Below are 26,075 nucleotides of genomic sequence, written 5' to 3' on the forward strand. Positions count from 1 at the left end.
AGAACCAGCACAGATTTACTTGGCCATTGCCACGAATATAAAAGGCAAGCTGTCTTCACTCACATAGATTTTAGATATCTTGGACCTTTATGGAAAAATCTGATTTGCTTATTTGGGCTTCAGAGAAGACCTTTCCACGTGAAGTTGCCTCTGCCCTAACCTTTTTTTTCCCTCCCTGTGGCTGGCACATCATTTCGTAGATCTGTTCATTGCCTCGCAGAAGCCTTCCTGGAACGCAGAACAGCCCTCTGCACCCGTCTTGCCTAGAACATCACTCTCTTCTGCTCTCTTTCCCATTACCCTTATCCCATTCTCCTTCTTCTCTATAGCACCCACCCTTCTGGCATGTTATTAAATGTGAGTATTCTTGGGGCGCCTGGGTGGCTCAGTCTGCTAAGCCTCCGACACCAGCTCAGGTCATGATCTCACGGTTCGTGGGTTTGAGCCTCGTGTCAAGCTCTGTGCTGACAGCTCAGAGCCTGGAGCCTGTTTCAGATTCTGTGTCTCCCACCCTCTCTGCCTCTCCCCTGCTCACTCTCTGTTTCTCTCTAAAATAAATAAACATTAAGAAAAATTTAGCGTGCGTATTTTTTTTTAATGTTTATTTATTTTTGAGAGAGAGACAGAGCATCAGCAGGGGAGGGCAGAGAGAGAGGGAGACACAGAATCCAAAGCAGGCTCCATCCAGGCTCTGAGCTGCCAGCACAGAGCCCGACACGGAGCTGGAACCCACCAACCATGAGATCGTGACCTGAGCCGAAGCCGGACGCTCAACCAACTGAGCCACCTGGGTGCCCCAAATGTGCGTATTCTTATTTATTGCTTGTGATCTGTTTTCCCCTCTCCAAGAACACAATCTCTGTGAGGACAAAATAGTTGTCTATTTTGTACACTGAAGTATCCCGAGAGTTGGAAGAAGGGCCTACCTCAGAGCAGGAGTTCAGTAAATATTTGTTACATATTGACTAAAAATGTATTGTTTTTTTTCAGAATTCCACATCATTTATGTAATTTTTTTTCAATATATGAAGTTTATTGTCAAATTGGTTTCCATACAACACCCAGTGCTCATCCCAAAAGGTGCCCTCCTCAATACCCATCACCCACCCTCCCCTCCTTCCCACCCCCCATCAACCCTCAGTTTGTTCTCAGTTTTTAAGAGTCTCTTATGCTTTTGCTTTCTCCCACTCTAACCTTTTTTTTTTCCTTCCCCTCCCCCATGGGTTTCTGTTAAGTTTCTCAGGATCCACATAAGAGTGAAACCATATGGTATCTGTCTTTCTCTGTATGGCTTATTTCACTTAGCATCACACTCTCCAGTTCCATCCACGTTGCTACAAAGGGCCAGATTTCGTTCTTTCTCATTGCCACGTAGTACTCCATTGTGTATATAAACCACAATTTCTTTATCCATTCATCAGTTTATGGACATTTCAGCTCTTTCCATAATTTGGCTATTGTTGAGAGTGCTGCTATAAACATTGGGGTACAAGTGCCCCTATGCATCAATACTCCTGTATCCCTTGAGTAAATTCCTAGCAGTGCTATTGCTGGGTCATAGGGTAGGTCTATTTTTAATTTTTTGAGGAACCTCCACACTGTTTTCCAGAGTGGCTGCACCAGTTTGCATTCCCACCAACAGTGCAAGAGGGTTCCCGTTTCTCCACATCCTCTCCAGCATCTATAGTCTCCTGATTTGTTCATTTTGGCCACTCTGACTGGCGTGAGGTGATATCTGAGTGTGGTTTTGATAATGGACATCAGACAAGGAGGCCCAACGTGGCTAAAAATAAATGGCAGGAATGATGAGAAGGTATGTGATTTTAAGTCCATGAAGTCTGGAGGGAGGTGGGAAGGGAGAAACAAATAAGAAAAACATGGCAAGGCAGAGTTGGAAACGTAACTATAATTACAAAACAAAACAAAACACCACCTTTTAATGACTAAGAAAGTATCAGCAGAGAAAAAAGTTAATCAAGAAACAAAAACAAGTAAGATAAGAGGAAATGAGGCCATAGACCAGAAGGAATGATTATGGAAAAATCCTTCATAAATTTTCTACTTCTCAAGAAAAAGGCACCCACCATTCATAGAAGTTTAGAGCTGAAAGGATCCATGATGTCTATTAATCAATGACCTCGCACCCCAGATGAGGAGCCCATGTTAGAGCTTCAGTATTTGCCAAAGATGAAGGAACCCCGTGGCAGAGCTGTAACTATACTCTAGATCCCCAGATGCCTAGGCTAGTGCTGAATTAGTGCATCGCACATACGCCATGAGTTCAGGCTGAAATGAACGTGGGCACTCAACAATGCTCACTGGGAAACTGTCTGGAACACAACGTCAGAAAGTTCCCTGGCGGGTACAGGAAAGGAATGAGGAGGCCCTCATGGAATTCTCGGATAGTAAATGTCTACAGTGGCCACACGGAAGAGTTGCCCATTGGCAACTGGCTGAGTTCGTCAACTCAGAAAATAATTTTCCTCAAATACTTTTCTCTGGCTGGGTTCAGTTTGAGGGGAAACCATTGGGGAAATTCCTCCTCTTTGGGGACTCATTAATTTTAAAGACCTTTTACAAAGGACACTAAATGATCTGACTAGATCAGACAAGACTGGACTCTGAGTGGCTGTACCAGAATTTATTTTCTATGGTTAAGGAAGAGACTAGCCTTCTAATTCCAAACTTGAATTAGGATTATTCGACAGGATCATCCTTCCAAAGGATATCTCTCTTACCCTACTTCACCTTGACCATAAATTTCTAAGAGGTGTCTCTTCTCCTGAATATTAGCATGTAGAGGAAACTTCTCTGTTTTTATCTGGATATTATAGGTATCACATACCATCTACTTCTCCTCTCCAGGATATATTGCACAATGCAAAGTTCATGAATCCCCATTGCATTTTATCCTGTAAGAGTCAGTGAACTCTGAGAGAGAGCATCTCAGAAAAAAAAAAAAAAAGGAAAAGGGAAAAAAAAGGTAACCTTCTCTTTAGTGAATTACCTTAGAAGGCTGATGGAATGAAGCAAATTTCAAAATGGTAAGAGAGCATCTCAAGAGACTTAATTCCTTTGATTGATTTGATTTAGATTTTATTTTTAAAAATAATAATAGAGACACAAATTCCTATAATGTTTACTGTTGGGGAAAAATACTCATGTATATCAATATTAAATTGTGGAAAACCAATGAATTATCAGAGTGTGTGTTACTATCCACTTTCACAGATACAGAAAAGGAAACTCTGATAAATGATTGAACTGCTCAGTTTCATATACCTGATAAGTATAAAGCCAGAATGAAACACGTCTTTTGCCTTTTCTTTCACTATTTCCTCCTTGGGACCATCCTAAAGAGTATAGCATGAAACTCACTTTTTTCCAGTAACGTTATTAAATCATAAGCAATTTAATGGTGCTATGTGAAAACCAAAGTATTCCATGGTGAAAATAGTTGGAAAATTTTCAGGTAAAATTAAGCTATTTGCTTTACAATAGGACCTCAGAGAACTTTATTGTACTACTATGCATCGTGAACCTTGAGGAAGAGTGTGAATGTTTTCAATGTCATCAAACTCATTCCTGAAGCATCGCCAACAGCTCATGTTCTAAGGAACACAGTTTCAAAACTGGTTCCTCAGAAGATGTTTAAATTCTCTTCTCAGGTGCTTTGTTTCCTTATAAGGCTGAATTTGTCAATTAAGTCGTAATTTTCTTAGATCCCTCTGCATAGCTGAGCCCAAGACTTGAGTTCAGAACAGACAATAAATGTTCGCGTGATTTATTTATGGGTAAGGTACCATGCATGACCTTAGAGTTGAGATGAAGAGGTTTTCTGGGAGTTCACAGAGGGAGCACCTACCTCTGGAGTTGGGGGAATGAGAATCAGGGAAAGTTTTCTGGGGAAGAACTGAACTGAGCTCTGAAAGAGGAGTAGGATGTATCTAAGGGAAATAGTTTGGGGTGCAGGAGATGTATTAAAGAGTTCTCAAAGTATCTGGCAAAAGATGTGGCCTCCCTTACCTGTGTCCACAGTAGTAGTCTGAGTCTGGGCATGTTTTTTAGCAACACTACCAGAGTCATACCAAGTATCCTATTTTGCCTAGATGTTTGCAATCTCTAGGTAAGTTAAGCAGCCTTTGATATAGGTGAAAAGTGAGATATTGATATACATTGACTCTACTCTCTGCTAACTAATACATCCAATGTGGATTCTGGCCTCAGGTTTGCCCATAACCAGCCACATGCCTTTGGACAAGGTTTCATCTTGGTGGACCTCAGTTTTTGCATGTAGGATACGAGAGGATAGAACTGATGTCTCTTGAGTCCCCTTACAGTTCCCAGATATAAGGATTCAACTTTCTGGGTTTTTTTTTTTAATGTTTATTTATTTTTGAGAGAGAGAAAGAGATTGTGTGAGCAGGGGAGGGACAGAGAGAGAGGGAGACACAGAATCCGAAGCAGGCTCCAGGTTCTGAACTCTCAGCACAGAGCCCGACGTGGGGCTCGAACTCACAAACCGTGAGATCATGACCTGAGCCAAAGTCGGACGCTTAACTGACTGAACCAACCAGGTGCCCCTGCATATTTTCTAAAAGAGCACACGTTTGACCTATGGCAGGACCTGGCCGTGGTTTCATGGTTCCCTGACATTTTCAAAAGTGTTTCTGTGTTACATGCACACTGTTTATGCATTGCCAGGATGCAATACAGTACAAACTCCAATACTGCTTTGTTGGCTATTGAGGAATAATCATCACCTGAGTTTCCCAACATTCTCAAACTTACTGGCTTAACACGTACATCAGTGCTTCCCACTACTCATCCACTGAATCTATCTCACCCGAGCCCTGCTTTATGCCCTGTAGCAGACAAACAAACTAAATAACCACTGGATTGAAGAAGTCCCAGTCAAGGTGGGGCTGGAGGAATTGCAAGCTAACTGGGCTGTAGAAGGAGCCACCGGACATTGGCTTTTAAAGGAAGTTTAAAGGGCACGAGATTTAACCACAAAATAATCTGATTTAGTTCGAATCAAATCAATGGCCATAAGGATACACTGATGAATAAGAGAGACATTCTTGCCCTTAAATATCGCTTAAATGTAGCCCTGACTGAAATGTTTATGAGACAGGCACTACCAGAGTTGAGTGTTTTAAGCATGAACTCCCCAGGGAAGGAATACAAGTCGCTGGAAATCAAGTGAATTCACAGGTAGTGATGATAACAGGGTTGGGAGGTTCTTTGAGAACAGCAGAGTGAAACACCTTTGAAAATGAACCCTGAAGAGGAAAGCCCTATTTTGTAAACACAAACTCTGTTGCGTCTGGTTTTTCAATAGGCTATGTAGACCCACCTTGGATATGTGTGCGAGTTGCTCCTTGAAATCACCTTGTAGTGACTTGTCCTGGCAGACATCAGGTTCCAATACTACATGTCTTACTTTATCCCCAGATTATGTCTTGTACCAAATCTCGCATGTTCTCATGAGGTACAGCGCTGCACATTCAATGCCCATGTCTTAATCCGATAGAATCATTTTGAAATGTTTTCTTGAATCCAGATCTCTTATGTGGTTTTCACCACACATAATTATAATTATTTTACTGAAATCTCACTTCCACTTTGTTTTACTCTTCCTGATTTTCTGTTACTATTATTATTCAAGGTTTATGAGAGCAACTGTACAACCTGGAAGGATTCGGCTGTAGAGGAAGCTCTTCCACTCTGGAAGAGACAAGAATGAAGGGTAAATATCCAAAGGAAACTCACCACCGTGAGAAAAGAGAGGGGAGGGCAGTTGGACGCTTGTTATGCCCCAGACACATTATTTTTTGAAATATTTAATCTTCATAAATTCCCTATTAGGCACCAGATTCACTTCCTCCATCATACATTAGAGAACCAAGGCTTACCAAGTAACATAATTAATGTGAAAATTAAATTAGCAAATATAAGGGGACTAGATTTCAAAACCAGATCTCATTGACTACAAAAATCCATGTGACTGACACTCTACCAGCCCTCCTTCCCAACACCATGTTGAAACACCAATGCACAGAGGAAAAATTGTAATTTGCTATATGATTGCCAAATTGTGTATGTTCATTATAAAATTTGTAAAGACAGAGAAGCATAAGTCATAAAGAAAATGATTCTCAATCCCACTCACCCATCAATATCTATTATTAACATTTTTAAAAATGTTCTTTCAATTTATGAGCAGATATAATTATTTTTTAAATGGAATCATGATGTAATGCCTTTTTATAATCTGCTTCTTCATGAGCCTTCTAGATCTTATTAAACATTTTTCTGCAACATCGCTTTTTTTTCAGGAATAGAATTTAGTGATTCATCGCTTATATATAACGCCCAGGGCTCATCCCAACAAATGCCCTCCTTAATGCCCATACCCGTTTAACCCATCCCCCCACCAACCTCCCCTGCAGCAGCCCTCCGTTTGTTCTCTGTATTTAAGAGTCTCTTATGGTTTGTCTCCCTCTCTGTTTTTATATTATTTTTGATTCCCTTCCTTTATGTTCATGTGTTTTGTATCTTAATTCTCACATATGAGTGAAATCATATATTGCAAATGGCAAGATTTCATTGTTTTTTATTGCTGAGTAATATTCCATTATATATATATATATATATATATATATATATATATATATATATACCTCATCTTCTTTATCCATTTATCCGTCGATGGACATTTGGGCTATTTCCATACTTTGGCTCTTGTCAATAGTCTGCAATATCATTTTTAAATGATTACATGTTCTCTCATATGGATTAACCATTTTCTTATTACTGATATTTTGGTTGACACAGTTTTTCACCGTTATATTGAAAACTGTAATAATTTTATGCACAGACTCATAAATAGTCTATAAGAATAAATTTTTAAAAAGAATATCACTGAAGCAAAATGTATGCATTTACTCAAGTCTCCTATTACGTATCTCCAGATTATACTTCAGAAATTTTTCTAGCGCTTTCTACTTCCACTAACAATGGTCAGGGATGTGTCTCTCCTTGAAACTTTAACAACAGCAGGGATTATCTTTTTTTCCACTACTGTCAGTTTATAAGCAGAAAATAGTATCTGATCTTGTTTCATTGTATATTTATTTGAGTATTAATGACATTGGATTTGCATATATTTGTTTGCGTTTGCATATTTCTTTTTTGAATTGCCTGTTCAGATCCTCTATTTGTTTTTCTATTGATGGGTTTATTTTTGGTGAATTATATAAAACTTCACCTTCTATTTAGTTTGCTTATTTTATTTTTGACCCACAGATCTTTTAAATTTTTATTCTGCCAAAATATCAATCTTTTTATGCGTGCAGCACATTTGCTTGCAAATCATCTGTACTCTTTGGACTGAAAAACGTTCATCTTCACTATCTTGTAGTTTTCTTCCTCTTTTTAAAATATTTGAATCTTAAGTCCATCAGAAATAAATGTTGATACATAATGTGTTAGGGAGTTCTTTTTTTTTAAATGATTAGCCCATTGTCCTGAGTCCATATCAGGAAACTGTTGGTCCTCTCGAATTGATTTGAAATAGTGACAATAGTTCGTATCCATTGAATGTATACTCTGTGCCTGGACTGTTCTAAGTACTTTTATAAAATAATTCCTTTGACAAAGTCTGACAACAACCTACGAAGTAGATACATGTATTTTCAGATCCATTTTACAGATAATAAAACTGATGCACATAATAGACAGAAGCAATATAACACAGTGATTAAGACAAGAGACTCTGGAGCCAACTTACGTTTAAATTCCCATTCTGGCACGTGCTAGCTGTGGTGACAGCCTTGGGCAAGTTACTTAACCTCTCTGGGCCCCAGTTTTCTCATCCATACAACAGGTACAAGAGCCCCTTTTTAGAGGACCGTTGTGAAATAAGCCAAGGAATGTAAACTACATAAATCAGTGCCTGACCAAATGAATGCTTTCGAACGGTCGGCTACTGTTAATGATTCTTTCTGTTCTAACGTGCTGGATCTCTGGTGCTCTACGAACGCCATTTTGATTTATGACATAACATAGGATCTATTTTATAACATATGATCATTTGTGATATATTTTAACGTCTTGTGATGCAAATTCTGTTCTGTGATGGCACTCATTTTTTTTTTTAACTCTCTTGTCTTTCCACCTGTTTATTCTTCTAGGGATTTTGGTAGGAATTTCATAGAAATTACACATTCTTTCAGAGCCAGTTAACACTAAAATATTGGGTTTTCCATCCAGCCATGTAACAATTTTCTTCAAATAGTTCCTACGTGTTACTCCTTAGGTTTATTCCCTGGTGTCTTATTTATTATTCACTCATTCCTTTTGGTGGTTGTTTGAGGGAAGGGCACTTTCTTTTTAAAATTTTTTAAGTTTATTAATTTATTTTTGAGAGAGAGAGAGAAGGAGAGAGAGGGAGCAGGGGAGGAGCAGAGAGAGAGAGAGAGAGAGAGAGAGAATTCCAAGCAGGCTCTGTGCTGTCAGCACAGAGCCCGACACAGGGCTCAAACTCATGAAACATGAGATCGTGACCTGAGCCGAAACCAAGAGTTCAATGCTTAACCGACTGAGCCACCCAGGCGCCCTGGGAAAGGCACTTTCTAACTAATATTGATTAAAGAACAAAACAAAACAAAACAAATAAACAAAACCCAGAAAGCCCTAAGATCCAAACAAAGCATGAAGTACGTACTTACCATAATCATTTACTTTAACTTAAAATATTCAAAGGGGAACTTATTCATCAACCTTTGGATCTAAAGCCAAGGGCTTTGAGTTTGTATCACCTGAAATCAAAGCCTTGATTCTCAGGATATGTTAATTCCAGTTTTAGCTTTTGTAACGATGGAGTGAACATTTAGACCCACGGCAGATATGAATATGAACTTACGGAAAATTGTATCATTTCACTCCCAGTCTTTCATTGTTCTGGCACACACCTTATCCCACAAAAATTTTTAGCAACCTGTAATTATCAGGTGTTTCTTAAGCAGTCAATTGTTAATTTTCATAATTTATAGCCACGTAACATCTTATCAGGTTTTGTCATACGTAATAAAATCACATAATTACAAAATGACTAGCCAGTGGACTATCGGGTTGGTCCTAATTTTTCGATTGGTTCTGGTGTGTTTTCAGTTCGTGAAATCCTCTATCTCCTTTTTTCTGTCCCCTTGCATTGGCTCAGTCACAAAATGTCATGCTAAACCAAAGCAATGCCAGCCTTTCTAGGTCTCTGTGTGTAGACTGGGTGGATGTGCCTATAATGTAAATATGAGACTCTGTCTTTAATGGAACATCAACTTCATTTAAACTTGTTTGCAGAAATTAAACATTTACTTTTCTTATTTAAGCCATTTCATCTTATATGCTTGTTCACATTTTCCTTTGTTTCAGCCTTTTGTTCTCTGCACTATATGTACTCTTTTAATCGGGTCATTTGGGATAGATATGTTGTGACTTATTCTACATATGATCATTATAGAAATATACGTTTGAATAGGTATTTCTGTGATTAGTCACATCCAAATGAAATATCTTTTGAATCCTTCCTTATACAGATTGAGGATATTATTTCATTGTTATTTTATTTCTCCCATCACTCCCTATCAGTTTCCCAATGAATATAATTCATGGTTTTAAATGTGAGGAATTATGGGGACACCTAGGTGGCTCAGTTGGTTAAGCGTCCAACTTCGACTCAGCTCATGATCTCGCGGTGAGTTCGAGCCCCACATTGGGCTCTGTGCTGACAGCTTGGAGCCTGAAGCCTGCTTTGCGTTGTGTCTCCCTCTCTCTCTGCCCCTTCCCTGCTTGCACTCTCTCTCTTTCTCAAAAATAAATAAACATAAAATTTGTTTAATGTGAGGAACTATTTTAATGTTTGCATTTTATATTATGTATGTTTTCAAGCACTATTCAGGGAATGTTTTTTCTTTGAATAATATTTGTATTAGCCATTTAGTGTTAAATATATATATTTACTATTTGATTTTTCAAATCGAGTTTTTCCATTACAACTTCCCCAGTCCTGGATTATGTATCCTGATTAATCACCCAGCAGCACAGAGTCTTTGTTGAGAAATTATTTCAATGGTATTTAGAACGACATACTTCCTAAGCCCTTGTAAATCTGAGAGAGTCTGTCTGTTGCTTTTGAACATAAATCACTAAAGCCTGGGTACAGAATTCTTTGACACCAGTTGGTTTTTCTTAAACCTGTAGATATGACTTTATTGTCTCTTGGGTTTTTATATTAAAAATAAAGTTGTAGTAGCCGAAGGTGCTTAATTTATATGTACTTTTCCCTTCCTAGATGCTTTTAACGTTCTTTTCTTACTCGCCTGCGTGTTCTAATGTCTATTTCAATTCTGCTATTGCATCTTTAGTTTCCTTATTGCCTTTTCTTATCTCTATCAGTTGTACCTTCATTTTTCCTTACTCCCTACAGTCCCCTTCTAGGTGAATCTGTCCTAGCCCTAAAGTTTAGGTTCATGCCTGGAAATTTAGAAAAAATATTTAAACGAGAGGAAATATATAAAAAGTGTATCTCAGAAAGGACTGGAATAAAAGGTGTTTGCCCAGTTTTATCTGAGCCAAAATAATTGGATGAAAAGTGAACTCAAGAATAAATTACAGTACAGCCGTAAAATGGAATACTCTAAAACAACAGAAATGATAACAAATGTTACATGGGACAGCAGAAATAACTTTGCAGACACAATGTTGAAGCCCGTCACAAGACAGTACACGCTTTATCATCACACGTAGGAATTGAAACGTAAACTGATCTGCAGTGACCAAAGTTGAAAGGGCGGTTTACCTTCGTAAGGTAGAAAGTCAGGAGACAGGAGAGATGGGTGTAAGTTTCTGGAATTGTTCAATTTGTCCATCTTGATAGTGGCTATACTAGTGTATTTACAGTGCAAAAAATTCAAGCCCTACACTTAGGATTTGTGAATGCCTCTGGATGTTACATTTCACTAAGAATGTTTACCAAAAAAACCACATCTGTTTGTCTAGTTGAAAAAACATCTACAACCGCACAACTGTTCGATGAAATGCAAGCAAAGATTTAGCCCTTGTCAAATTAGATGTAAAATACCAGTGTAAAAAAAAAAAAAAAAAAAGACATTTCACCAAAGAATATCTATAAGTCTTTGGCACAAGGAACTCTACAGATTACTATCTATCCCATTTTTGAAGATTCCTTGGGAAAACATATACCGTAGCCTCTAGTGTGAATTCCTCCCAAGCACTGAAATTGGAAACTGGATACTAAATGCCAAATCAGAAATCAAATTTAAAATGCCTGCTTTTCTTCCCGCAATAAAACAACTCAGCAAAGGAAGATCCGGCCCTTTCTGTCGCTCTCTTGCAGGGGACATGTTCGCCAGGAGCCCCGTCCTCAACCAATCCGGCCCCACCGAGTTCGTGTTCCGCGCCTTCACCACCGTCCCCGAATTGCAGGCCCTCCTTTTCCTCCTCTTCCTCCTGCTCTACTCGATGATCCTTTGTGGCAACGCGGCCATCGTCTGGGCGGTGCGCACACACAGCTCGCTGCACACCCCCATGTACTTCTTCCTGTGCAACCTGTCTTTCCTGGAAATCTGCTACACCTCTGTTGTGGTGCCTCTGATGCTTGCCAACCTTTGGGGCGCCCGGAAACCCATTCCGCTGGCTGGCTGTGGGGCCCAAATGTTCTTTTTCGTCGCCCTTGGCAGCGCTGACTGCTTCCTCTTGGCAATCATGGCATACGATCGCTACGTGGCCATCTGCCACCCGCTGCGCTACACCCTCATCATGACCCAGAAGCTGTGCGTCCGGATGGTGCTGTGCGCCCTGGGCCTGGCCCTCCTCCTCTCCCTGCAGCTCGCCTGCTTGATCTTCACCTTGCCCTTCTGCGGGCACCGCCGGGAAATCAACCACTTCCTGTGCGACGTGCCTCCCGTCCTGCGGCTGGCCTGCGCCGACATCCGCGTGCACCAGGCCGTGCTCTACGTGGTGGGCATCCTCGTGCTGACCGTCCCCTTCCTGCTTATCTGTGTGTCCTATGTGTTCATCGCCTCCGCGATCCTGCGCATCCGCTCCGCCGAGGGCCGCCGCCGGGCCTTCTCCACCTGCTCGTCTCACCTCACCGTGGTCCTGCTGCAGTATGGCTGTTGCAGCCTGGTCTACCTGCGTCCCCGCTCCAGCACCTCAGAGGACGAGGACCGCCAAATCGCCTTGGTCTACACCTTCGTCACCCCCTTACTCAACCCGCTGATTTACACCCTTAGGAACAAGGATGTCAAAGGTGCCCTGAGGAATGCCATCGCCAGTAAAGCAGCCTCGGACACCCGTTGAGGCTTAAGGGGCCTGGGGGTGGGTGTCTGTCAGTGGCCGTGATAATGGACTCTGAACAACGAATATGGAATTCTCATACTTCCCCCCCCCCCCCCCACACTTTGCAGTTGACGTTTCTTTTTGCCATGTTGGCCCCATGTCCACAGTCTGTACTCATTTTCTTGAAGTGCTTGAATAAGATGAAAAATGTGGACAAAAACCTCAATGCAGGAGCGCTAGTCTGCGGGCCCTACTTTAAAGGTTCAGAGCTCAGTTGGGGCAACTGCTTCGTCAGGACCTCCCCCCCCCCTCCCCCCCCACCATGCATGCTGGGACTAAAGCATCACAGACGCCCTGCCTCCTGAGAAGGCGATGATACTGAGGTATCCTGTGAACGACGCCTTCAGTTAGATGTGTTCCTACAGACATAGATCTTACTAAGAGAAATACACTGTATTGTTGTTTTAGATACGAACGTGTGGCAAACAGAAGCTTATCTAATGCATCAATTTCCTTCCTTCCATACATCCCAATGGGTTGCCTTCATCGTCCTTCATTGTGCCAGGAAGCGGGCAGGAATTGGCATCCATTGACTGAGCAGGACGCCAGCGCTGCGGGTACAAGCCCTCCGTGCCCTTGTTGGCTTTCCTGCAGCTTTACTCTCCTTCCTCACCTCTTCCGCTGCCTTCTTAACGGCTACTGGTCGAAGACCCGCTCAGCAGGTGGCGCCACTGGTCCTCCCACCGCGGCACGTCCTGCAGCCCCATGGTGGTTCCATCCTCCTGCACCTGCTCCCTGACCACAGGCAAACCCTGTAGAATTCGCTCCTCGGTGCCTTGTACAGCTGGCTTCATGCTGCCCAGCCTTCCTGAGGAACAATGAAGTAAAGAGGGATCCAAGGACAGTTCTTAACAGAAATTACCTACTCCAGAACAGTTGGGGGCGGACACGACCTGTCAGGGAAGGGACTGGATGTTGCCCATTAGGCTGACTTCAGCTAGTGACCCCAAGAAGTAAGTGTCAGCCAGGGGATACTAAAACTCACCTAAGGACTTGGTACAATGTTTCTAAATGCCATAGGGCTAAGTTTACCGAAGGCCTGAAAATGCTTCTTTTTACTAATTCAGTAATTCTCGTTCTAAAATCATAATGTCAAATAATTAAGGCTAACGTAACTGGAACTAGAAGCCTGTTCCTTACCTTTATAAAACGAAAAGGCATTAAAATCTCACTTCCAGTGTTGGACACATGAATATAACATACTTACAATGCATTTCAATCAATATTAAACAACAAGGGGCAATGTTTCTCATCAGAACACTAAGTGGTAAGAGCTAGAAACAAACCTGTATGTATAACGGGAGCCCAGTTTGGTAAACACACATGTGCAGAATAACAAATACACGCACACCAAAAAGTTAGTGGTTCTTATCTGGGCTTTGTAGAATTATGGGTAATCGTTTCTTCTTTATTCATTCATGCATGTTTCCAAGTTTTGTAAAGTGAGACTGTGTTACTTTTGTAAGCAGATAAATGACAGTTTCTGTAAACTCCTATCACAGCACAATCCACCTTTCTTATTCTTCCTAAACTGGCGTATATTTTGGCTCAGTTACTTCTTCTCTTCAAAATGACTGCTTTCCACGCTTTTAATTGTTTTCACGCTGATGTCACATGGGGGTAAGGAGAAGGACTACAAAGTGTTAATTATTCTGGAAACAGTCATGGATTTCACAATGTATGAGAAATGCCTTTGCTTCCAGCTAAATGCTGGAGGGAAGGAACAGAAGTCTGGTTGGCAAGCTGCTTATCAACCTATGCAGGCCAAGCCACATCGGGACAGAATGAATCAATTACATGTGCACACTGTGCGAGACATTGTCGAGAATGCAAACATCAGGAAAGTTTCCAACTGTGTTTCCATGCCTCCTTTTGTTTTTATTTAAGGTCACAAATCATATAGAAAATTAACTTGGGGGGGTGGCGCCTGGGTGGCTCAGTCGGTTAAGCATCCGACTTCGGCTCATTTCACGATCTCACAGTTTGGGAGTTTCAGTCCCGCGTCGGGCTCTGTGCTGACAGCTGGGAGCCTGGAGCCTGCTTCGGATTCTATTTCTCCTTCTCTCTCTGCCCCTCCCCGACTTGTGCTCTGTCTCTGTGTCTGTCTCTCAAAAATAAATAAATGAAAAAAAAATTTTTTTAGAGAAAAAAAAAGAAAATTAACTTGGGACCCAAAAAGAAGGTGAACTGTTACTCTATCCAGATGAAGCTTCCAGAGCAATGATCAATCCTTTCAGCTGGATTACTGGGCTCCCCTAGTTACCTTCCTGGGCATATTTTAGCTGAATGGAAGCTCCTCCTTTTTGTCTTTTTTTCTTTTTTAAAAATTAAACATGACACTACATGCAGTACAAAATGGAAATCACTTCCATTCACTGAAATGACACTGCCTGCAAGTAACTTTGCCAGAAACATCATTATGTCTTCTTAAACACTTTATCACTGATATGTTTGTCACACTGGATTTCTCCAAGTCCTTTCTCCTGGTTCAACTGGTGCATGAAAGGAAGGGTTAGCCACAGTGGTGAGGGTATCGTTTCCATGTGCAAATTCCTTCCCAGCACTTCTCAAAAATAATTATTTATTTTTAAACCCAAATTCTGAGAAAAGGTATTTTGAGAAATTAGGGAAATTGGAAAAGGCATCGTAACTCTTCCGCAAGAATTAAAGCATAATAAGCAACACAGAGAGGCTACTGGTTTAGAGAATCCACGAATGTCCAGGGGAAAAGAAAGAGCAGGAAACATGACACACAGGGTCAGAGGTTAAGTTTACATGTTTGGGACCAGGAAAAGACCAGAACAAGAAGCACTGGGCGAGAAACCGTCATGATGGATCAGTCAATCTTGCCAGTAGCTGTTTCTGTGTGTGAATTTGTGGCCCTGTCTGCTGCTAACTTTGAGTCATCCTTGCAAATAAAATAAATAGTCATAAGCTTATATGCCTGGGGAATTTTATACAAATCCTATGAGTGATGTTCTAAGAAATAACATGGTTTGGAAGCAAATAAGTCCTCAGATTGGCAGTTTTGACATGCAATCCTGCACAGAACTGTTGATACTAGTGGGAGATTGGAATGTGTCTTTCCTCAAATGCCACCTGGTAAGGTTCACGGGCTTTTTCCAGCATTTGCGTATTCGCTGGTATTCACTTGGTATATAGTAATATACCTACTGTTTCTAACCATTGAACAAATTTTAGATGCCTACCATAATGAGTAAAGAGGATAAAGAATGGTGAGAAAGGTTTTTACATGGCTTAATTTTGTACGTTCCTGAAAATTCCCAAGAATTCCATTTTCTCCTTTCCACAGGTTGAAGACCAAGGAAACCATATAAGGAGTGTGTTACTTGTGCCCGTCTGTTTTATCCAAGCACGACTAACGAGTGTAGACGGAGAGATGGCTAGATAAGAGAAGGCTGGAGTAAGAGAGATTATGTAACAACACATCCTGGGCAGATGGTTCACTTTGTGGATATTAGATGGGTCAGAAACAACCGGCAACAGCACATCATCAAACGTCACAACAGGTATTTTCACAATGACGACCACATTCCCTTTCCTCCCTCCCTCTCCCTCTCCCTCTCCCAGTAGCTACTTTGAAAACCACATTGTAAAATTATGGATTCTAGGGAAAATAATAAGAAGCTTGAAATAGGATGGTGATTATTGCTTGAACCTCTCTTTGCCCACCAGCTCCGACTTAAGACTTGTCTTAGTTGCTCCTTTTTAGTTTCTACCCAGCTCTCATGAGAAGGAAAAAAGTATGATGCTCATACATGGGGGGAAAGAGGTTACTCAACAGAGATGGGCCACAGTGTTTTGTAACCATCCCCTGAGATCACAGCCCACATACTTGGTGATCTTTGTAAAATTGTTTTAGAAAGGCACCTCGATGCCATAATACAACAACCCCTTCAACAAATATTAATCATGTTCATTTACTCATTTTTAAACAAATGTGTAGAAAGAATCTACTATTTGCCAAAGTCTCTGACTCTATGGGTCTAATGTTCCCAAGAGGGAAAGAGATAATACATCCATATGCCGGTGCTATGAAAATAAGGAGGAGAGTGGTGATGGGGGCCAAGGATTTGGGATACACAAGAATGTTGAGGGATGGTGACTTGGGGATGAAAAGGGGACTGTATTATGTACCTGACACTGTGCTATATGCTGGAATTCATAGACAAAACACAAGATACCTGCTTTCAAGGAGTCTACAGACTATTGGGAACATAACCACACAATTATTAGTGTCTTACACATGGTGTAAGATGTGCCTGTGTCTTCCTCAACATAAGTTTTGGTGCTTCTTATGTGTATTCTCACAGAAGGGTTTATATTTTTTCCATGGCCAAGTTGCTCTTAGAAACTCTGGCTCCAAAATGTCTAAGACTCCCTCCCACCCATACATACGAGTCCAGAAGCCTCCAGCAAATCCCTGTGGCTGTACATAAGTGCCCACTGGCTTGTTCTATCCTGGGTCTTCTTATTTCTAAGATACCGCCACATATCTGGTCTCATCTCTCTTGTCGAGTGTGGACCAACTTCCTGTTAGACCAAGACATCTTGGAGGTCGATATCTTCCCTTTCGATGTTACCATATGTAGAAACATCCTTGGCTTCACGCTGCCTCCCAGCTTCTGCTTCCAGAATCCCAGCAAAGCTTTAACATCTCCACCTCTGCTTCTCTGGCAGAAAAGACAAGGCAAGAAAAGATTTTTCCAGGAACTCCTATGCCATCATATATTCAAATTCCCCTTGAAGCACAAAAAGGAAAATGTAGTGGCCTTATTCTGGTTTTATTATATTTTAATTGAAGTGTAAGCAGCATACAATAAAATGCATAGATTTCCAATGGCTTGGTTTCATGTATTTGGGCAACTGTACTCAATAATAAGATATTTTCATCACCCAAGAAATGTCTCTTGTGCCACCTTTCCAGTCAATTTCCCTCCCTGCCGAGTCAACCACTGTTCTGACTTCTATCACTGCAGATTAGCTGTGCCCATTCAGAAATTCCATATGAATGGAACCCACACAGTTTGTATTCTTTTTGTGTCTGGCTTCCCTCGCTTAACATGATGTTTTTGAGATTCAAACAGGTGGTTATGAATTTCAGCAATTTGTTCTTTTTTACATCTGAGTAGTATCCCAGTGTATGAATATACCACAATTTGTTAATCCAATTTCTTTATCCATTGTGAGCTTGATTCTAACGTCTGATTTTTGTTTCTGGGTGTCTTATGCTTGACATGTGAAATGGGCACTTGTCATCAGATGGTTTCTCTGGCCCCCATGCTCCAGTTCTCTGAACTCCCATGCCCCACTAGCCAGAGCTTAACACACCTATGTCTCAACCAGGCTTTTCTGGAGATATTTTGTTATCTGAGCCCTTGGTGATTTTATCAGTGTTTATCTCAAACCAGCTAAGAAAAAAAGGCTGGGATTATGGAGCTTTTAAATTATACTGGACTGGAAACCACTTCATGCAGTTCTCTTTTTGGTTCTGCCCAAACTAATCAACTGATGTCAACAAGGCACCCATCCTCCTAGGGATCAATTTACTCATTTGTACAATGAGCGATGTTTTAGTTGACCTTCGTGGTGCCCTCCAGCTCCAGATTCCATGACTTTGTTCATGGAATGACTCCACACCATGTAATTTATGAGCGACTAGAAATGATTGATAAGGAATTGGTAAATGCAAAAGCAGCACCTTTCCCTGACATTAGAAGCGCTCCAAGATCAGGCCCCAAGGTACAACTTTTCAACTTTATTTCTTACTTCTTCTTAGGAACCTCAACCTTAATGACACCGGTCTCTTTACTGAACCCAGAACATGCCATGCATTGTCCCACCATGTGGCCTCTGCTCAGACCATTGCCCTGCTTCACAATCCCTCCCTGTGTCTCCCCACCCAGGTACACCCTACCCATGTTAAAAGAATGACTCTGGTTCACGTCTTCCATGAGATATTTACTTACTAGCCCAGTCCACAGATAAGTCTCTGTCTCCTGGATTCCTGCAGCATTTTCTCTACCATGCTTGATGGCTGACGGCAATCACTGTACTTGTCTCCACCTGCCATTGGCAACTTCAAGTTCTTGCTTCTTTGTTCACATCTTGTACCTGCAAGTTAACCGTGAACGTCTAAGAGGGTAGAGCCTGAGTGTTAACCCGCATGACTTCCCCCTAATACCTAAGCCAGAACAGGATATGGAGTAAAGTCTAAGTAATGTTTTGTTAATAAACTTTGAACAGATAAAACATAGTCAGAAGCTTAGGAGATTTTCCCAAGTCCTTCTCTTTCGATAGGGCTAACCCTCAGGTTCTACCTCCAAAATTTCACAGCATGGGAGAGAAAGGGGGTTTCCAGTTCCTGAAACCTTGAACCAGGATAATTTTGAACTCTGGAGGGAAGATTATAATGAGCAATCACGACAACCAGAACCCAAAAGGTTAGGACAACTGTGTATCCTTACCCCTCGGGGAAGCAGAACACAATCCAGATCAGCCAAAGTGCGATCCCAGAGTCAGAGAGTCTGATGACAAATGAAGGAGGGGGATGAGGAACTTAGTCAGAGCCTCAGGGCCAGCTAGAAATGGGGGGACTAGGACTTGTTTTGCTAATACTCTTGCTGTAGTTTTCCAAGAGACCAAGACTGGCCATCCCCTTGATGACATCTCCACAGGGACAACATCACCCCCACGTGGGCAAAAACCAGTACTTGGAGGTGAAAAAAATCTTAGATATTCTAATGGTTTTCTCTTCAAAGCTCACCTTTATCTGACAAAATCTTATTCCATAGTATTTAATGTCATGGGAGCTGGAGAGAATTGAAGATAAAAGATATAAAGAGTCCTTAAGAGGAGAGGGTACCTGGGCAATAATGAATACAAGGTTGAGAAATACTGCTCTGGGCTAAAGGGGCTTATCCTTCCCTTCTCAGAGTGTTTTCATTCCCTTGGGAAAATGGAAGCCCCACAGTGTGGTATGAAGTGTACAGATGAAAGAGGCCTGAGTACATCTGAGTGGCACAGAGGTGGGTTGGATTGGACGCTAACCCTTCAAAGGACACTGCTCGCCTCCCAAACTCTGCCCTTTTTCCTAGGTCTCTCAGCCAGCAGACATCCACGTGAACCTGATTGCCAAACCTGCCCACACAAAGTCCCCCTCCTCTTCCAGACTCAGATTGATAGCCATGTTTCTGAACGTGGTTCCTGACTTCCTGTGTGGCCACGGTTAAAAAAAAAAAAACAACTACAGACCAAGGTGGAGTCACTTCCCCCGGTATAGTAAACCAAGACTTAACTGCAGTTTCAGCCTCTGCAGGAGTGGGGTTTTAAGCCAATCCATCTGGGATGTTCTGGTCAGCACCAGTAAGGTAATCTGTCAGATGGGCTCTCTCTCCCCCATAGGAAGATAAGGTCATTTGCATGATGAGACAGCCTTCCCCCCCCCCCCCCCCCCCCCGCCCAGCCCTTCCTCCTAAAGGAAGATGACCTTGCCTGAAACAATCCTTTTCTTTCATTAATAACGTCCTTGTGGGGCGCCTGGGTGGCTCAGTTGGTTAGGTGGCCGACTTCGGCTCAGGTCACAATCTCGTGGTCCGTGAGTTCGAGCCCCACGTCGGGCTCTGGGCTGATGGCTCAGAGCCTGGAGCCTGCCTCCGATTCTGTGTCTCCCTCTCTCTCTGCCCCTCCCCCGTTCATGCTCTGTCTCTCTCTGTCTCAAAAATAAATAAAACGTTAAAAAAAAAATAATAACGTCCTTGTCCTACCCTCCTTCTTATAAAAACCTTTCATTTTGTAAAGCTCCTTAGAACCCCATTCTGCTTGCTAGTGGTATGGTGCCTGATTCATGAATCATTTAACGAAGCCAATTAGTTCTTCATATTTACTTGGTTGAATTTTTAAAGTTTATTTATTTATTTTTAGAGAGAGAGAGAGCACAAGCAGGAGAGGGGCAGAGAGAGACAGGGAGAGAGAGAATCCCGAGCTGACTCAGAGCTGTCATTGGAGAGCCTGAAGCGGGGCTCAAACCCACGAACTGCAAGATCATGGCCTGAACTGAAGTCAAGAGCCAGTCGCTTAACCAACTGAGCCAGCTACGTGCCCCAAATTTTGCTTTTTCTCGCACCGCGAAGGAGCCAGATGGTGCAACGGGAAGTTCAGAAGAGTCAAGTCCCCAAGGTTGACGGGAAACAAGAGAGGAGAAGGAACGAGGTACAAGAGCATCCTTTCCTTTTCTCTTCTCTGAACTCCTGGCTGCAGTGGCTCCTTCCCACAGGCTGAGTGAACATGTATGATGAGTAATCTCGGCCCCTCCACGCATGTGTGCAATCCCCTTGCGGTAAAGCATCTCACCACTTTGTTTGCATCTAGCCTTGCCTCCTTCCCTCAGTTGTCCTCACCTCCCCGGGGAGATCTTCCAAATAGAATGTCAAGATCGAAATTCCTGCTTCGGAGTCTGCTTTCTAGAAGACTCATGCTAAGTTGGCAGTTGTCTTAAGCATTTCAGGCTGTGTAACAAAACATCATAAACTGGGAGTCTTACAGACAACAGAGTTTTATTGCTCACACTTCTGGAGGCTGGAAGTCCGAGATGAAGGTGTGGGCAGTTTCCCTGTCTGGTGAGAGTCCACTTCCTGGTTCATAGATGGCTGCCTTCTCCCTGTGTCCTCGAATGGTGGAAGGGGATGGGGGTCTCTCTGAGTCTCAGTTCTGAGGGCACTAATCTCATTCATGAGGGCTCCACCCTCATGATTTGATCACCGCTCAAAGGACCCCCTCCCCCCCCGCCACCTGCTAATACCATCACCTGAGAGTTAGGTCTGAACATATGAATCTGAGGGGGACACAAACATTCAGACCATAACTGTAGTAGAAGGAGCTCATAAACATATCAGGATTATGGTTCCACCCACATTTCCTTCCTACCTATAACTAGATAGATTGATATAACAGAACAGCTTGCCTTTTCTTTCTTCTTCATGATGTAGTTCTTTTAAATATTAGTCCTGAGTAACTATACGGTTAGTCTATAGGTTGAATTGTTTCCTGGTGAGGAGGGCGTGAGTGTTCCTGGTTTGGGTCGGAAATACCCGCACGACATAATGAGGCACATGTAAGCATTAGAAGGGAGGTACTGATTTAGGTTGTGTCTCTGGCTATAGAGCATCGCTTGATCCTGCCCTCTTCAGGGTCTCTTTCTCCTGCCTTCCCAGCAAATCTGTGAACCACCCCAAATCATTTCAGTATGTTTCTTTTGTGTATCAAAAACCCAGAGTTTATTTCATTCTTTGGCAGTTAAGAGCCCTGAGTGCTGAACCACTGGACCCCGAGATTCCCTTCCAATGCTGACATGCATTCACATGGCACAAAGACCATAGCCTCTCCCCTTCCGCTAGAGACAGAATCTCTTTGGAGTCCTAACCCCCTAATGCACGAATTTCACTTATTTCTTGAGGTATTTCCTAAGTGCTCCCCCTCTACTAGGCACTAGAGAGGAAACAGAAGGAATCCAAAGTATTTACCATCTCACTGAAAACCTAAGACACACAGCAAACAATTCACTTGCGGGATGAAGAGCCTCAACCAACAAGTGGGAAGGGGCACCTGAGGGCAAACAAAGAAACAAAACAACAGAGCTGCCTGGCTCTTTCCCATTTTCCTCACCGAAGCTGGGATGTGAAAACAACCATTTGTTTTGAGGAAAGCACTTCAGGGACACCATCCCAAATGACACTGAAAGAGCCAAATGTCCCACGAGAGCCCAGCACCATGACTTGTACTTGGGGAAAAGAGTCTGGTTCTGAAAAAATACGTAAGAGCTGCTCCCAAGCTCCCCGCTGCTACCCTGCCAACAATCAGTTAAGCTGCTGGGTTCAGATTCCAGTAACTTCCTGAGCTCTTATCATCCTTCAGAGGTGAGCCTGTTTAGACTTTAGCGCTGCTCTTAACCAGCGAGGCAGGTGCCTCAGGGACTCCATTTGTGTAGGACTGCTGGCAGGTGGGAGAGACAGGAGATTGTCACTCAAAACTACATGTCGCCATTCTAGTCAAGCCCAAACCAGCCTAGGGCTTAGTGATCACAGGGCCTTAGAAGGCAGGTCTGTGTCTTGCCCCGAGGTTTCAATATCGATGCCTGCCAGTTCTTTCTCTTGTCATGGCTTTGGGTGGGAATCTCCCTTCTATAGATAGGCTTCCCCCCTCTGATTTGTTTTATATATATATTTAAGTTTATTTATTTATTTTGGGAGAGAGAGAGTGGGGGAGGGGCCGAGAGAGAGGGGAAGAAGGAGAATCCCAAGCACTGTCAGCACAGAGTCTGAGGCGGGGCCACGAGGTCATGACCTGAGCCAAAATCAAGAGTCGGATGCTTAACCGACTGAGCCACGCAGTCACCCCCTCTGCCCTCTGACTTGTAAGCCAGCCTTCTCATGAGCAAGGAGACCTCAGATCTACTGCTCAGTCTCCACTGCCCTTCAGTTTGCCAGAATCCCAGAGGGGGAAGATCCCTGGGGTTTGGCCTCTTCATGGAAAGAAAAGTTATTTGGGGACACGATTATCTCGGATCTTTGGGAGATGAGTGAAGGGAGAGAAAGAGTAAGAGGAGGCAATACAAGCAGAGCAGAAAGACTGGGAGGAACCACATACCTCAGCCCTCGGCCCAGTGTTCTTCCCAGGCGGGTGCAAGGAAACCCAGACTTGGTTCAGTCTCCCTTCCCTGACTCTGGGCCGCACCTTGGGGGGTCCCTCTTGCTTTTCAGTCACTGTTAGTTTTAAAAGTAACTTCTACTTTGGGACTCAAGACCACTTCTAGGTTTGCAAAAGCCTGGACCAATTCAACACTTTAACTTCACACCCTTCAAAGTACTCGTCCTCCCCCATGAGCTCAGGCAGCTTGGGGAGATGCAGTGGGAAGGAAGAAGAAAGGGAGGGGGTAAGAGGACCAAAGTCCTCAAGTCTGCTGGCGTGGAATACGAACAGTTGGTGAGTTTCGCGTGGCAGGCGTGCTCTGTCATGAGAACGGTTGGGGTTCTTCAGAGGCCTCCTTTCTGGGACTGCTTGCGTCAAGGGCAATGCATTTTCTACCTGATCTTTTTATGATCCCTCTTTTGTAAGAGAGCCCGCCCACGACCTCACTGCTACGGCCTCCTCTGCCCCAGCAAGATCTTTTGGGTGGAGTCCCAACACAGTGGTCTGAGTCCAACAAGATCCAGCAGCACTCACTTGGCCTCTAGATAGGAAACTCACCTACTCATGCTATGCCATGGTGAGGGTGCAGAATTGCCCCCCACCATGCTTTCTCCCCTCCCCCAGCCACAGGTGGCTAATCCAGGGAGCCTCCCATCTTTATTTATTTTTAATATATGAAATTTATTGTCACATTGGTTTCCATACAACACCCAGTGCTCATCCCAAAAGATGCCCTCTTCGATACCCATCCCCCACCCTCCCCGCCCTCCCACCCCCCATCAACCCTCAGTTTGTTCTCAGTTTTTAAGAGTCTCTTATGCTTTGGCTCTCTCTCCCACTCTAACCTCTTTTTTTTTTTTTTCCTTCCCCTCCCCCATGGGTTTCTGTTAAGTTTCTCAGGATCCACATAAGAGTGAAAACATATAGTATCTGTCTTTCTCTGTATGGGGAGCCTCCCATCTTTAGAAGTGGCCCACAAACACAAGTCTTCAGGTTCTTACAAGTCCCCTAAACTTTCTCCGTTCACCTAACATCCAGCCACGAATGAAGTGAACTTCTGGTCTCCCTTCTTGTACACGTTCCCCAAGAGTAGCTTTTCTGCATCCTCCCCCTCACGTGAGTGGGCAGGAGCACCCACACTGCAGTGTATTTCAGTAAGCTTGCTTGGTTCTCCTTCCCAATCTCTTCCCTCAGTGACTCTTCCCAGTTCTGTCTTCTTCAATTTCAAAATGAAAGCGAACGCTAGGAAAGGTGTTAGGGCCATTTTCTTCATTTTTAAGTAATTCCTTCAGGGGTATCCAGCATCTTTAGAATATGGAGTACGCCTCACCTGTCGTCCTTAGTTTCAGGCTTTTCACTACATTTGGAACCCACTCTAACCATCACTGTCAGAGTCGTGTTCGAGTTTCAAACGTGTTCATTGAGAAATGTCTATCGTGGTGGCTCTGACTTTCGAAGGCATTTCCTGAGTCTCTGAACCGCTGACGTAGTTCCTCATTAAGTAATCTTTCTCCACCCCCCTCCAGCGGCAGCAGCCAAATGTTACCACACTGGCTTTTCTTTGGGTCTGTGAAGACCTTGTGTTCCTTTCTCCAGATCAGCAGAAATATGCATCAAGGAAATCGAACCACCATCTCTGGGTTCCTCCTTCTGGGACTCTCCAACCAGGCTGAGCACCAGAAGGTCCTCTTTGTGCTTTTCCTGGGTATGTACCTGGTCACTGTGGTTGGGAATGGACTCATCATCCTGGCCATCGGCTTGGATTCTAACCTTCACACTCCCATGTATTTCTTCCTTGCCAATCTGTCCTTGGCTGATATTTCCTCCGTATCCACCTCAGTCCCCAAGATGCTGATGAATATTCAGACCAAGACTCAATCCATCTCCTATGAGAACTGCATCACGCAAATGTACTTTTCTATTGTGTTTGTCGTTATTGACAATTTCCTCTTGGGGGTCATGGCCTATGACCGCTTTGTGGCTATCTGCCACCCTCTGAACTACATGACCATCATGCAACCCAGGCTCTGCGTTTCACTCGCGGTCATTCCGTGGGTCCTCAGTAATGCTGTTGCCCTAATACACACTCTTCTGCTCCTTCCGTTGCTTTTCTGTGACAGCAACACTCTCCCACACTTCTTCTGTGACTTGGCTCCTCTGCTCAAGCTGTCCTGCTCAGACACAAGGATCAATGAACTCGTATTATTTATCGCGGGCTTATCGGTTGTCACCTTCCCCTTTGCCCTCATCCTCTTCTCCTACATCTGCATTGTCAGGGCTGTCCTGAGAATCTCATCCACAGAGGGAAAGTGGAAAGCCTTCTCCACCTGTGGCTCTCACCTGACAGTTGTATTGCTCTTCTATGGGACCATTGTAGGGGTTTACTTCTTCCCCTCAACCACTCACCCTGATGGCGGAGATAAGATTGGTGCAGTGCTATTCACTGTGGTGACGCCCATGATGAACCCCTTCATCTATAGCCTGAGGAACAAGGACATGAAAGGTGCCCTAAGAAAGCTCCTCAGTAGGAAAATCTTCCTCCCTTTGATGCTGTGGGCATCTGATTTATCCCCATAACCAGATGGATGATTCTGCCCAGAGTTTATGGCATAGATGTGATGGTTCAGTTTTAGATCCGCCTCCGAGGGGCCGGGGCTTTCCCACATAGCTCTGGTCTTGGAAACGAGGCCCTAACCCCGTTGGTAAGTCACAAGGAAAGCGCATTATTCTGATTCTCATCTATGTTCCTGCAAACTTGGGCACAAATCATTTATAACTTAGACAACAACAAGTGCATGTAGTACCTTTTACAGCTTTGGAGACAGTTATTTTATTTATTTATTTATTTATTTGTTTGTTTGTTTGTTTATTTATTTGAAGACAGTTATTACTAATTCCTTTATTCAATCTTGATTTCTCTAGGTCAGCTTTTCTCAAAGTCTGTT

At 43.1% G+C, this 26,075-nt stretch overlaps 2 protein-coding genes across 2 annotated transcripts; both read left to right on the forward strand.

Moving 5' to 3' along the window:
* Nucleotides 1-11,424: 11,424 nt before the first annotated feature.
* Nucleotides 11,425-12,384, forward strand: OR10Q1 (olfactory receptor family 10 subfamily Q member 1). The gene has a single exon (XM_060608013.1). It carries the CDS (start codon nt 11,425-11,427, stop codon nt 12,382-12,384), a length of 960 nt encoding a protein of 319 aa, XP_060463996.1.
* Nucleotides 12,385-24,587: 12,203 nt separating this feature from the next.
* On the forward strand, nt 24,588-25,707 carry LOC132660706 (olfactory receptor 1S1-like). The gene has a single exon (XM_060604486.3). The coding sequence runs from the start codon at nt 24,670-24,672 to the stop codon at nt 25,705-25,707; it is 1,038 nt and encodes a 345-aa protein (XP_060460469.2). The 5' UTR covers nt 24,588-24,669.
* The last annotated feature ends 368 nt before the right edge of the window (nt 25,708-26,075 follow it).

This window comes from Panthera onca, chromosome D1 (assembly GCF_046562875.1).
Source record: "Panthera onca isolate mPanOnc1 chromosome D1, mPanOnc1 haplotype 2, whole genome shotgun sequence".
In the NCBI taxonomy this organism is placed as follows: domain Eukaryota; kingdom Metazoa; phylum Chordata; class Mammalia; order Carnivora; family Felidae; genus Panthera; species Panthera onca.